This window comes from Lontra canadensis, unplaced genomic scaffold (genome assembly GCF_010015895.1).
Source record: "Lontra canadensis isolate GAN:19392208 unplaced genomic scaffold, GSC_riverotter_1.0 scaffold7, whole genome shotgun sequence".
Classification (NCBI taxonomy): Eukaryota; Metazoa; Chordata; class Mammalia; order Carnivora; family Mustelidae; genus Lontra; species Lontra canadensis.
Genome location: NW_022631001.1, coordinates 13,198,342 through 13,210,375, shown reverse-complemented (window position 1 = coordinate 13,210,375; position 12,034 = coordinate 13,198,342). Strand labels below are relative to the sequence as shown.

At 46.3% G+C, this 12,034-nt stretch overlaps 1 protein-coding gene across 2 annotated transcripts in view; it reads right to left on the bottom strand.

Moving 5' to 3' along the window:
* ME3 (malic enzyme 3) overlaps nt 1–11,693 on the bottom strand; it is a 212,662-nt gene extending 200,969 nt beyond the window's left edge. The window contains exons 1-2 of one of the 2 annotated variants that reach the window (XM_032852862.1): nt 11,427–11,693; nt 10,906–11,103 (exon numbers count right to left, since the gene is read on the bottom strand). In XM_032852862.1, coding sequence (XP_032708753.1) covers nt 10,906–11,088 — 183 coding nt within the window. In that variant the 5' untranslated portion in view covers nt 11,089–11,103; nt 11,427–11,693. The remainder of the gene's footprint in view (nt 1–10,905; nt 11,104–11,426) is intronic. The other variant, XM_032852863.1, reaches the window with a different exon arrangement.
* Between the last annotated feature and the right edge of the window lie 341 nt (nt 11,694–12,034).

Sequence of the window (12,034 nt, the reverse complement as noted above, 5' to 3'; positions counted from 1 at the left end):
CATGCCCGATTTAGCTGGATTTGAAGCAACATTTTAACTTTTATGCTAAACTGCCAGAGCTGACATGCTCTTGTCTTGCTGTCTTGATACCATAATCTCGGGAGACTGAGAGTGCTATAGTGATAGACAGAAAGACAGAGACATGTTACAAAGACAGACTGGCAGATAAACAGATGAGCTAAATTTGGATTTGTTTTTCAGAGTCAGTTTTTAAAACCTTGGTTAGGATGTGCCAAAATATTGGGACAAAGTCCCAGGATTCCTGCAGGGTATGATGGTGGCCACTCCCTTCGACTTTCAGAAGTACCAGCTCTTCAAATGGCCCTTGAGTTTTCTGCTGCTACAGACATTTTTACTCAAGTTTCTTTCAGACAAATATCTAGAACATCCAGCTTAAGCTCCATCAAGTACAGAGAAATTATTGTGTCTCCACCCAACATGCCTCTTCCTTGACTCATTCCTCTCTTAGCAAACCTCTGCCAAAATCGGAAGTATCCATGCCGACGTAAGATGAGTTTGGATCTCTTGCTCCTCCCTTCTCCTTGGGACTAGATGCTTTAAGAGGGCAGGTCCACACCCTACAGGGTGATGCCTTGTGTTCAGAATGGAGCAGAAGCTTCAGAGACATGGGTTGACTGAGAACTAACCAAGCACTTACAATATGCTTGACATACATTATTTCATTTAAACATTAGAGCACCCTTGTGAGATAGGTATATTTTGTTATCCTCCCCATTCCCGGATGAGAAACTGAGACTCAGAGAAATGAAATGGACTTTTCAAGGTCCCAGATCTAGTGAATGAGAGTTGGAGCTGGAACCTTGGGTTTTTCTGGGTCTCAGCCCCTCAATGGTAGCCTGTGTGCTCTGCTGCATAACACCTAGTCACAGGCCATGGCCCTGGGAGGCCACACGAAATCAATCTGAGCTATGTTCCTTCAACCTCCAAAACCGTTTAACCTGCCGTTAGTTACAGCAGGCCTAAATCTAGAGTCTCCAAAAGACCAGAATAAAGAATCTCATCGTAAGCGTTCTGTCCCTTAGATGACATACATCAGGCAGGCCATCAGAGCAGGAGATTCTCTTAAAGCAGTAGATTCCCAAAACTTCTATGATCGGAATAAAAGATTTCCCTTCACTTTCAAAATCCTCAAACTCCCAAGGAGAATTGAAACATAATTTATATCGTCACCATCTTTTTAGAAGAGATGGCCAATGGGGTTGTATATTATCCGTCTTCGCCATAGTGGTTTCTGACCTGTCCAGGGGGAAGGGAAAGGGATTCATCTAACTAATTGTTATTGAAGGTACACTACAAAGAAGCCATTGTGGCTGGCCATGGCAATGCCTCAGATGTGGTCCTGGCTCTGAAGATGACATCGAAATGGAGACAGTCATGCACACTGTGTCTGTAGACTGAGACCAAATGTGGGAGAGAGCCATGACTATGTAAGCTAAATGCCGAAGGAGTGGGAGGAATGAATGAGTCACTTCCATGTAGCTCATCAAGGAAGGTGGAGTGGCAGAGGTGGCCCCAGAGAGCACGAGTACCTATGCACCTCCCATTACACAGACCTTCTGAATTAAACTTCCTGCTTCCTAACTGGTTCCACCGTCACCCTGTTTACACTATAGGCTCCTTGAAGGCCAAAGAAGGGTTGTATTCGCCACTGGGTTTCCACTGCCTAAAAAAGAACAGATACGGAGCAAATGTTGACTGAATAACTTTGATAAATAAAGCAGTCTTGGGAGAATTACACACATTTAAAGGGTGAAGAGAAGGCATCCAATGATCCTTGAAGTTCTCTCCACCTCCTGGAGTCTGATCTAACAGAGCCGGTGGAAGGGCTAACAGTCCATCAGAGGCCCATGACAGAGAATGGCCCAGAGCCGTCAGACTCTACGCGCCAGTCTCAAGTGATAGGGCACTTGGAGCCCGGAAGTGGTTGTGCATCACAGTGGGGGAGGACGTGGACATACAATCAGATGGCCTGGGTTAGAGACGCAGCTCTGCCACTATGATCTTGGGCGAGTTAGGTAACCTAGCCAACCTCCTTGGGCCTCAGTTTCCTCATCTGGAATGTAAGAGCATACATCACAACGCTATGGTATTATATGAAATGAGTTAATGCATAGAAACTGTTTAGAACAATTCTGGGCACACTGCATGTCCTAAAAAAATGCTACTCCTATCATCATTCCTTAAATTCCCACCACAAGACATTCTCCTAGGGAAGGAAATTTGGTACAGAAGGAATCTGGCTTGGAAAACCACCGCATCCTTCAGAAACCAGAGAAAGAGGGAGTAGAGACTGTCTACTATGAGTGGAGACCCAGCTCCTCTTCAGACATGAAGGCACTTGGCTTCCTTTCTCTTAATTGGGAAAGTCATGGGACACCTCAGGAGCTCAGGAGGGATATGAACTCGTGCAGACGGTAGCACCCTCCTTCTGTTTTCTGAAAGAGCAAAGCAAAAAGGACCCAAAGCAACTACCAGAGTCTGCCCCCTCCAGAGATCCACACCTCAGGGGAGTATGTTTCAGGGTTAAGTGTGCTCTGGGCATCATGTAGCTCTGCTTTCCAACAGTGGCCCAGAATCCAGACAAAATGCTTTAAAAAAATAATATTCTCAAGTTGCTAATCATTCAATTCTTTAGTCCCTCCAGCTTTCAATAAAACTTTTAAAAGCAAATGCAGCTTTGATTTTCTCTTTTCAAGTTTCTCAAAGCTGACGATCTTTCCATCAAAAAGTCCCTCTCCTCAAATGACTGGGTACATTCTACTCCTTACTGAGTCCTTTCGGTCAGCGCCGTGTTGTAAGCAGGCTGCCAGGCAACCATTTGGTACAGAATGAAGGCATGCTTTTAACCACTGACCTCAGCACCCCAACAGGAGGGTATCCCTCAGATTTTCATCGCACCATCATAGAGCGTCTTTTGTGCTCTGCATCAGGCGGGCAGTTGGACTCCACCCCGAAGGATTTCCCAATGTACTTTCTACACATCAAAGTGAAGGTCTGGAAGCGGACTATAGTCCATGTCTTTGCAAACAGAAGTGCCGCACATGAGTGATCCCCTTGCAGGGGCCCTGTGAATGAAAGGCCTTTTCCTCCCCTCTCACTACAAAACTGGCATTTGGAAAGAAGAGGGTAGAGATAAACCTTTGGTAGAAATGACAAAAATGCCAAGTAAAATAAAGCCATAGCCCTAGAGCTTACAAAGGTCCAAGAGGACCAAGAGAAGCTGGAAACAGGGAGACTGGGGATGAGCCCGAAAAAGCATCTACAGACACCCCACCTTGACAGCCCGGAGTTAGACTGGCTTAGAGGCCAGCTGGCCCAAGTCTGAGCCAGAACACACATATTTCTGTATGGCATGTGCCCTCCAGCGTTGCTATTTCCATGATCTAGATTTTGTTGTTTACAATCATTTTTAGAACAGGTGGCAGGATCCCTGTGTTAACATTTTATTACATGAAAATAAACATACTGCCTCTAGATAAAACTAATGGTATGCAGGCAAAGCTTGAAATAAGACTATTTTGTGGGGTTTCCACAGAATACAAATGTCACCGAAATGAGATGCATGAACTTCCAAAAGTTGGTCTGAACGTTATTTACTTGGCCCTGGTGATCTATAATCCAGATAGAGGTGATCCTGGGCATATCAACACTGCAAAGGGGGGCCCTGGGGAAGAAGAGTTACCAGGGTGAAAGACAGAAGCTTTGGTGAAAAGGGAGGTGAAGGGAAGGGATGAGAGGAAGAAGCCTCAGCAGATGTCTCTGAATGACTCACTCATCCAATAACTGTTTATTGAGCACCACACACGGGCCAGGCACTGTTCTGAGTGCCTCAGATACATCAATGAACAAATAAGACAAGAATGCCTGCCCATATGGAGCTTACATCGTAGTGAGGAAATGCAAACAACAAACAAGGATATTTTCAATAAGGTAATTAAATAATACATTAGGAAGTATCAAAAACCTCCACATTAAGGAGGGCCAAGAAAAGTGCAGGGCATTCACAAGGACATCTGGTGGGGCAGAGTGGGTCTCACTGAGAAAGGGAGAAGCCTTGAAGAAAGTGAGGGAGTTAACATGTGGCTATTGAGGGGACATGTGGTCAAGGAAGGGGGAACAGCCAGTGCAAAGACTTGAGGCAGGAGCATGCTGAGAGTGTGTGAGGAACAGCAGGGAGGCCAGCCAGCAGCAAGTGAGGCTGAGCAGCAGCAAAGACGAGGTCAGGGGGGTCCAATGAGGCAAGCTGTTCTAAGGACTCTGACTGTGGGGTTTGAGCAGAAGAGTGACATGGTCAAACAGTTTTAAAAGGATCACGCTCGCTGCTGTGCACAGAGTAAACAGGAGGAGCTCAGGGGGAAGCAAGGACAGCAGCGAGGAGGCCCCTGCAGTTTAGGTCAGGGTGGGAGCCATGGTGAGCGGGGGCTGGATTCCAGACCTGTCCAAAAATAGAGCGAAAGAACTATTTGGAGGACTGGATATGGGGTCTGAAGGAAGGAGAATGGTTAAGGATGTGTGCCAGGTTTTAACCTCCCAAGATGTGGTTATGAGAATCAGAAGGAAGACGATGGGAAGGTGGTAGATCAATGAGCAGGCTCCTACAAAATCTAGACATGAGATGATGAAGAGATGGACAGGGCTAGGTGGTAGCAGGGATGGAGAGAAATGGATAGATTTTAAAGTTTGGGGTAAAGTTGACACTAAAAACGTTAAAAGTTAAAAGAGTTTTTAAAAAGTTAAAAGAGTTAAAAGAGTTAAAAGTTAAAAGAGAAACATTTTGTGGCAGTTTCCCCAATATCCTTAATGGTGTAGAAATGTTAGCTGCACATACGGAACCCTGGCTACAGACTGCATTTCCCAGGTTCTCTTGCAGCTAGCTGCAGCCTATGACCAAGTTCTGGCTAGCTGAATGTGAGTGAAAACGGCATCTGCAATGTTCACATTGTGCCCTCAAGAGGCGTTTCCCCTTCCCTCTGGTTTCTGTGTGGAATCGTTGGCAGAGGCTAGGGCAGCCATCTTGGACCACAGAATGTAGCAACACACACAGCAACAACATGAAGCCACACACTGACCTGCAGTTGTCTACCCAGGACTGTTGATAAGAGAAACACACTTCTATCTCGCTTAAGTCTCCGTATTGGGGTTTGCTTCCTTACAGCTGCTTAAACTTTGGCCAAACTAATACAGGTTCCATTAGCCACTCCAAGCACAAAGCCCTGACACCAAATGCTGTCAGTCCCATGAAGCCAGAACAGTAGTCAACAAGGTAGGATTTAATTTCAACCTGCCTCTGCTTGTTTGTTCTTAAAATACTGGAACAATATTTGAGCTTCAACACCCTGAGTCACCGTACAAGAGGCGCCAGTGTAGAATGAACTGATACGTCATGGAAACAGTGTTGACTTAAGAACCCACTGCTTCAAATCACATGGTTGAACTCAGTGTCAATTGATATAGTAGGACACTCTGATCCCAGTGGTAAAAGAGTATGAGGTTACATGGTAAAAATGATGGATACAGGATGGATAAAACATCGGGATCATCGCTGCAATCACTCACAAACTGAGAAGAGCTTTTCTGTAATCTTAAGCTTAAAAATGAATTATTAAGCTTCTTAGCTATTGAAAAAAAAAAAAAAAGAACCCAATTCAACATCCTGCCCGAAGCACGGGTCTCACGAAGGTACATTATGCTGTCTGCTTTGGGGACAGAAAGCAGCATCCCCAACAACTGCTCAATCTCTATACCCCCAGCCACCATCTCCTGACAGATCGATGAGCCAAGTGTGGGACAGATTCCCCCATGCAAAGGAGGCAAGGTCAAGTTCTAAGCTGGCACCAAATGCACTGTGTGAGAGTCTAATGACTCACCACTGTGTACAGAAGATGGAGCTGAAACCCGTGCCACCTCAGACGTGCAGCTAATGCCGCAGCACTGGCCACTGGACCTCCACACGTTCAGTGACCTCCAGGCACCAGGTCCACGTAGGAAGGTGGTCACCTACAGGGCCCTGCAGCTCGGAGACCCCACGGCCTGAAACGCGCAGGCGCGTTATCACGGTGGTCTGAGCACTCTTCTCGCTCATTCTTTCCCTGCGTATCAAGCCCAAGAGGAAAAACTGCCAAGAAGCAGGCGGTGGGTGGTGGAAGGCAAAAATCCATCACTGGCATGTGGGTCAAAGGAGGAGGTTGATGTGCTCTGGGAAATAACAGACTTGTGCAGTGAAATGTCCTTAAATGTGGGGAGATAAGAGCCAAGGAGGTCTTTTTCCTTCACACAGGCCATTGGTGGGCATTTTTCTAGACAATGAGGGCATCAGGCTAACTATAAAGTAGTGGCAGTAGGATTAATAACATTGAGAGCAAAGGGGTCATGACTCAGTTGAGGTCATTTCAAGAGCAAATATTCATTGAGCATCTCAAGTCAGACATAGAGAATATCATGTGTCAGAGAGAGTCCGTCTGCAGGGTACCCAGGGCCCAGGGTGGAAGACACACCAACCAGACCTTATAACAGGTGCTCAGGGCCAAAAGGAAACAAACACAGAGAAATAAGACAAGCGGGGTTGGTGGGGGCGGTGCTCAAATCTTGTTTCAGGAGCAGGGAATAGGACAGCCCTTCCTAAGAGAGGCTATAGGTAAGTTGAGCCCAGAAATGGTTTGAAGGCCCATTTGCTACCTGAACAGAATGGGGATGATACCTGCCTATGACAATGAAATAGAGTTCATCGTTGCCTATTTAATGTAAGTAAAATATGGCTGACATCTTGTAATACAGAATGAAAGCTCTGCTCTGTTGCCACAGTCACCATGGATAATAGAAAAGGTCTGGTGCAAATCTGAGATGAACGGTAGGAGTAAAAAAGGAAATAAAAATTGATGTACCAGTGCATTTGTATGACTTAGAAAACACAGACTCCTGCAGGGAACTCAGAATCATCTAGTTCCAACCCTGTCATTATTAGGAATCTGTCTAAATCAGCCAAAGCAGATGTACATGGGAAATGTCATCGCTGTTCACTGGCCTGAAATTCAGGAGGTGGGCTGCTTCTTCCCACTTTCGCAACCAGTGACAGTCTCTGTGGGGTTACTTGACTTTCTCAGTCTGGTCCCTCATCTGAAACTGACGTGTTGAATGAGAACAACGATGTTCAAATGCTTTTGTTTTTTTAAACAAAAATCCACAGTGAAAATTGGCATTTCACACGGTGATTTAATACTCTTCTTTATTACATTTAATGCATTTGCTGTTTTTAAATTCTATTCTAACCCACTTTTAAAAAAATTAAGATGCTGGTAAGACCCACTAAGCTAACTTCATGTCCCACAATTTGTGACCCGTAATCTGAAAACTTCCAGACTAGGTCTTCTCTACAGGCTTCTCCGGTCCCAGCTCTGGGAAGTGTCCACATGATCATCTGATTATCTCACCACAGTTTTCAAAATGATTTCCCAGGCATCTCCCATGATCCTTACAACAGTGGTGGGACAAGGGCAGAGGGGTCCCTGAGCTTGTCACAGATCTCACAGTGAGATTATGACAGAGCAGGAACCAGACCCATTCATTATAGAACAGTGGTGCTGCTTGGTCTATTTAGCAGCTGTTCTTCTGGAGAATTCCACCTCCTGACAATGCTCTGCCCTCAAGCTTCTTAAATGTCTCTCCTGACCTATCTAAAGCCCAGATGTCCACTGAGAGATGAATGGATAAAAAGGATGTGGTGTGTACACACACACACACACACACACACACACATATATACACACATTGGAATATTACTCAGCCATCAAAAAGAATGAAATCTTGCCATTTGCAATGATATGAATGGAACTAAAGGCGATTATGCTAAGCAAAATAAATCAGAGAAAGACAAATACCATATGATTTCACTCATATGCAGAATTTAAGAAACAAAACGGATGAACACAGGGGAAGGGAAGAAAAAATAAAATAAAATAAAAACAGAGAGGGAGGCAAACCAAAAGCGACTTTTAACTCTAGGGAACAAACTGAGGATTGCTGGAGGGGAGGTGGGTAGGAAGATGGGGTAACTGGGTGATGGGCATTAAGGAGGGCACTTGATGGAATGAGCACTGGGCATTTGTATGCAACTGATGAATCATTAAATTCTACCCCCTGAAATTAATAATATAGTATATGTTAAATAAATTGAATTTAAATTAAAAAAATTTTAAACATGCAATCGAAGAATACTCATAACGTAGGATGCAAATCTAGTGAACACATATACTTTACATCCCTGTGACTTACTTATTTTATAACTGGAAGTCTGCACCTTTTAATCTCCTTCACCTATTTCACCCATCCCCCCACCTCCCTCGCCTCTAGCAACAACTGCACCTGACACTAATACACTGAATGTCAACTATACATCAATTTAAAAAAATAGTTAAAGATAAAAATTAAAAAGAATCTAGTAAACACACTGCAAGAATGTAATGCTAATATTCATGTTCATGGCCTTGCTAGATCTTTCAGGAACTACCCTGTGCCACCACAAATGCATGAAACACAGCCCCTGCCCTGGAGGTGCTCACAACCTAGCAGGAAAAAATCCACCCACAGACCCACGCTCTAAGTGCAGTTCCCTGCCAAGCTGCCATTCTCTTATGTTCTCAGCGATAACCTCAGTTGTTCTGTTTAACTCAGCAGGTCTCCCCAGCTGCCTGATGGAAAGAGCCCACTCTCTCGGAGTGCTGTAAGTCAGCAGAACAGCAAGAGGGACGCTCCAGAGGGAAGTGAAGGGCGTCCTCAGCAGCTCCCTGCCCTGCTTCTCCTTCCACTGCTCCTCCTCCAGCCCTCTGCATCACCCCAGATACCTGCCTCACCCCAGACCAGCATCAACGGACTTCAGGGACATACAAAGATTTTGGAACATTACAAAAGGTTCGATCCCTTAGATTTATGGACAACGTCCCACTTTTACTAGTTAGGAGGGGAAAAAAATTATATCAGGGACAAGGGAAGAGTGTTTTTAAAGCGCCCCAAACTTAGGGCTAAAAAAGAAGACATTCAAGCCCTTCCTTTATTTTTTTAAACTAGTCCCAAAGCAGTAAGTGGTGATTGATAATATGCCAGTATTTCTAAGGCAAGTATTATCAAAACCCCTGGAGTCTGTAGTGGGAATTTATTGTTTTGCTTTCCAGCACCAATCCCTTCTTCGTCTGATGACAGGACACAGATTTGCTGTGGAGGAATCACATCCTTTTACTCTAAACCAGTTGGAGTGATCCTACCTTAAACTTTCTCTTTAATTTCAGGGGTGAGCCCTGACTGGCTTAAATTAGGAAAATTGGTTTGAGAATAGGAAGGGAATTCAATCAGAGTCAATGAGACAGAAGGACTCTTTCTCTGAGGCTTCAGAAAGTATCCTCCTTTCCCAAAGAAAGTGTCTTTCTATCCTTGCACAGTGTGGTGTGAGAAAAGGAGATAGGAGATTATGCCAGCATTGAGGTGAAAGGCTCCACTGCCTGAAGCCTGAGGACGAAGCTGACATTAAAGAAGCAGAACAGAGAGCCAGAGAGAACCTGCATCCTTAGAGACGCCATCTGCACTGCAGGGTCAAGCCTTGCCTGCAATCCTTTCTGTACATATTTAGTAAAAGAAGGTATTTGTTGGTCAAGCCAGTTTGCTACCAAAGCAATTACAATTCATAAGACACTTTAAGTATCCCAAAGTAGTAATATACAAAAGATTTACAGTCTTTTGGGGGGGGACCAAGGAGTAGTGCAATAAGCAGAGGTTGAAAGATTTTTTTTTCCTTAGCTTCTTCTATTAATTCTGTAGGAAATAATCCTAATACTTAGCATCTGTATAATATTATTATTTCTCAAAAAAAACCTTTCCACATGTGTTTTCTCACTTGCATTTCACAATTCTGAGTCAAAGAAATTATTAAAAATTTTATTTTGTAGTGATTACCTATTTATCAAGTACTCTATATAGCTTAAAATAGTATTTCAAGTTTAGTAATTCATTTGATTGTCACAATAACCAGATGAGGTAGGAATGGTGGTTCTGTCATTATATCCATTTTAGGCAGGAGAAAGTTGAACCTGAATATCTACGTAAAAGTAAGTATTAAATGAGATGCCCAAGTTAATCTGAGGAGGTGTCGGGATACAGGCCTTAAATCCAGGTCTCTGCTTCCAGGGTTTTAACTCCAGTAATACTAAACTCTACTCCCAGAATCTTAAGCACCACGTTCTGGATTCCAGTGGCAGGGCCAGAACTAACTAGCTGGTGACCTTGAGCTAGTTTTCTTTGTTTTGTTTTCTCATCTGTAAAAGGAGAGGTTTGAATTAGGATCTTTGATGCCCATTAAGGTCTAAAAGTTCTGTAATTCTAGCCTTCCTTTTCCTCCCAGCTCTCAAAAATGATCTTTTTCTCAGAATAACAGTTATAACCGTAGCTGACATTTGTTCTCACTGGGTGTCAAGTACTATGCTAAGAACTCTGCCTCCATTTTCTCTCTAAATCTCACTACACACCAGGGGCAACTGTCCCTCATTTACAGATACGAAAACGTGCTTGACAGAGGCGAAATGAACTACCCGCGACCAACAGAATTAGTAAACCTCAGGCGGAGCTCCGACCACAGGTCAGACTGGTCAGAGGACCTTAACCAGTCTTTATTGTTCTTGTGGAAGCGACGAGGCTCCCTGCATTACCGGTCACCGCTTTCCGCGCAGAAGAGCGGGGAGGGGAGGGAGCCAAACCGACAAACGCGAAGCCTCTGCACGACAAGAATGGAAAACCTCTGGAAGGGCGCCTGGGAAGATCCAGCCCAGACCCAGGGGGCGGGGCGCCCCTCCCGGCCCGCCACAGGACAGCCGCTAGGGCCACCGTACCCTCCGCGACCGTTACCTTGTTGAGATGCGGGTTTCTGGTGACATCGTATCCGCGCTTCTTCAGGGGCACGGGGCGAGCCGGGCCGGATTTGGAGTGGCAGCCGCGGGCGGGCGCGGAGGGCGTCCAGCGCGAGACGCCGCCGCAGGCCTGGCCCCGAAGGAGCGCCAGCCGCGCGCCCGTGCCCAGCGTGGCGCCCATGGTCCTTGCGCAGACCTGGCACCGGGGAGAAACCAAGGTCAGGGGTGCCTGACGGCCAACCAGGAGCCACGCGCGCTTCAGGGCACCGAGTCAGAGCCCGGGACGCCTCCTGAGGGAGAAGGCAGCGGGTCCTGAAGGGCGAAAGGCACCAGCCTCCGCCCCTCCTCGGCCGCCACCTGCGCGGCTTTCTCCGCTAGCTTGCGGTGCGCAGGCCTAGCCAAGCCCCCGCCAAAGCGAAAGCAAGCCCGGGAAGCAGATCCGGTGCGGGTGACCGCCCGCGCCACCCCCGCCCCCATCCCCGTGAGGAAGAGGCAACTGCGCGGCGAGGGACCCCGAACCTCCAACGTCGCTCGGCGGCTCGCGGATCCTTCCTTCCCCAGCCCACCTGTCCTGCGCCCGGAGCCGGTGTCGCAGGCGGGGCGAGGCGCTGCGGTCCGATGTTCTCCTCCTGCCAATGGCTGCACCGCACCCGCGGCCGCGAGAGCGCAGGGCTTATGCGTTCTGGAAAGAGAGGTCCCCAAACCTTTGTTCGCAGTGCGGGACTTCCCCTGAGGACGCGCGTGGGGCGCCTCATAACCCTGTGCACGTGCCTCCCCAGGGGCAAAATGAAGCTCAGAATGCCTCCTATTCGTCTCCATCTTGACAAGCTGAACGCACAGAGGGTGTTAGCGTTTAGGGAGTAACATGCCCTCTGCTCACTCACCTTTGCGGGAAGGCCCTGGCTTTGGGAATCAAAGCTGAAATCCTCAGACACCCAGTATTGCTTTGCACGGCACGGTACAACAGCCATTAGCCACATGTGGATCTATAAATTTAAATAATTTAAATGGAAAAAAAAATTAAAAATCCATTTCCTCAGTCACACCTAGCCTCATTTCATGTGCTCAAGAGCTCCTGTCTAGCAGCTTGGGATTGGATAGCACAGATATGGAACATTTACATCTTT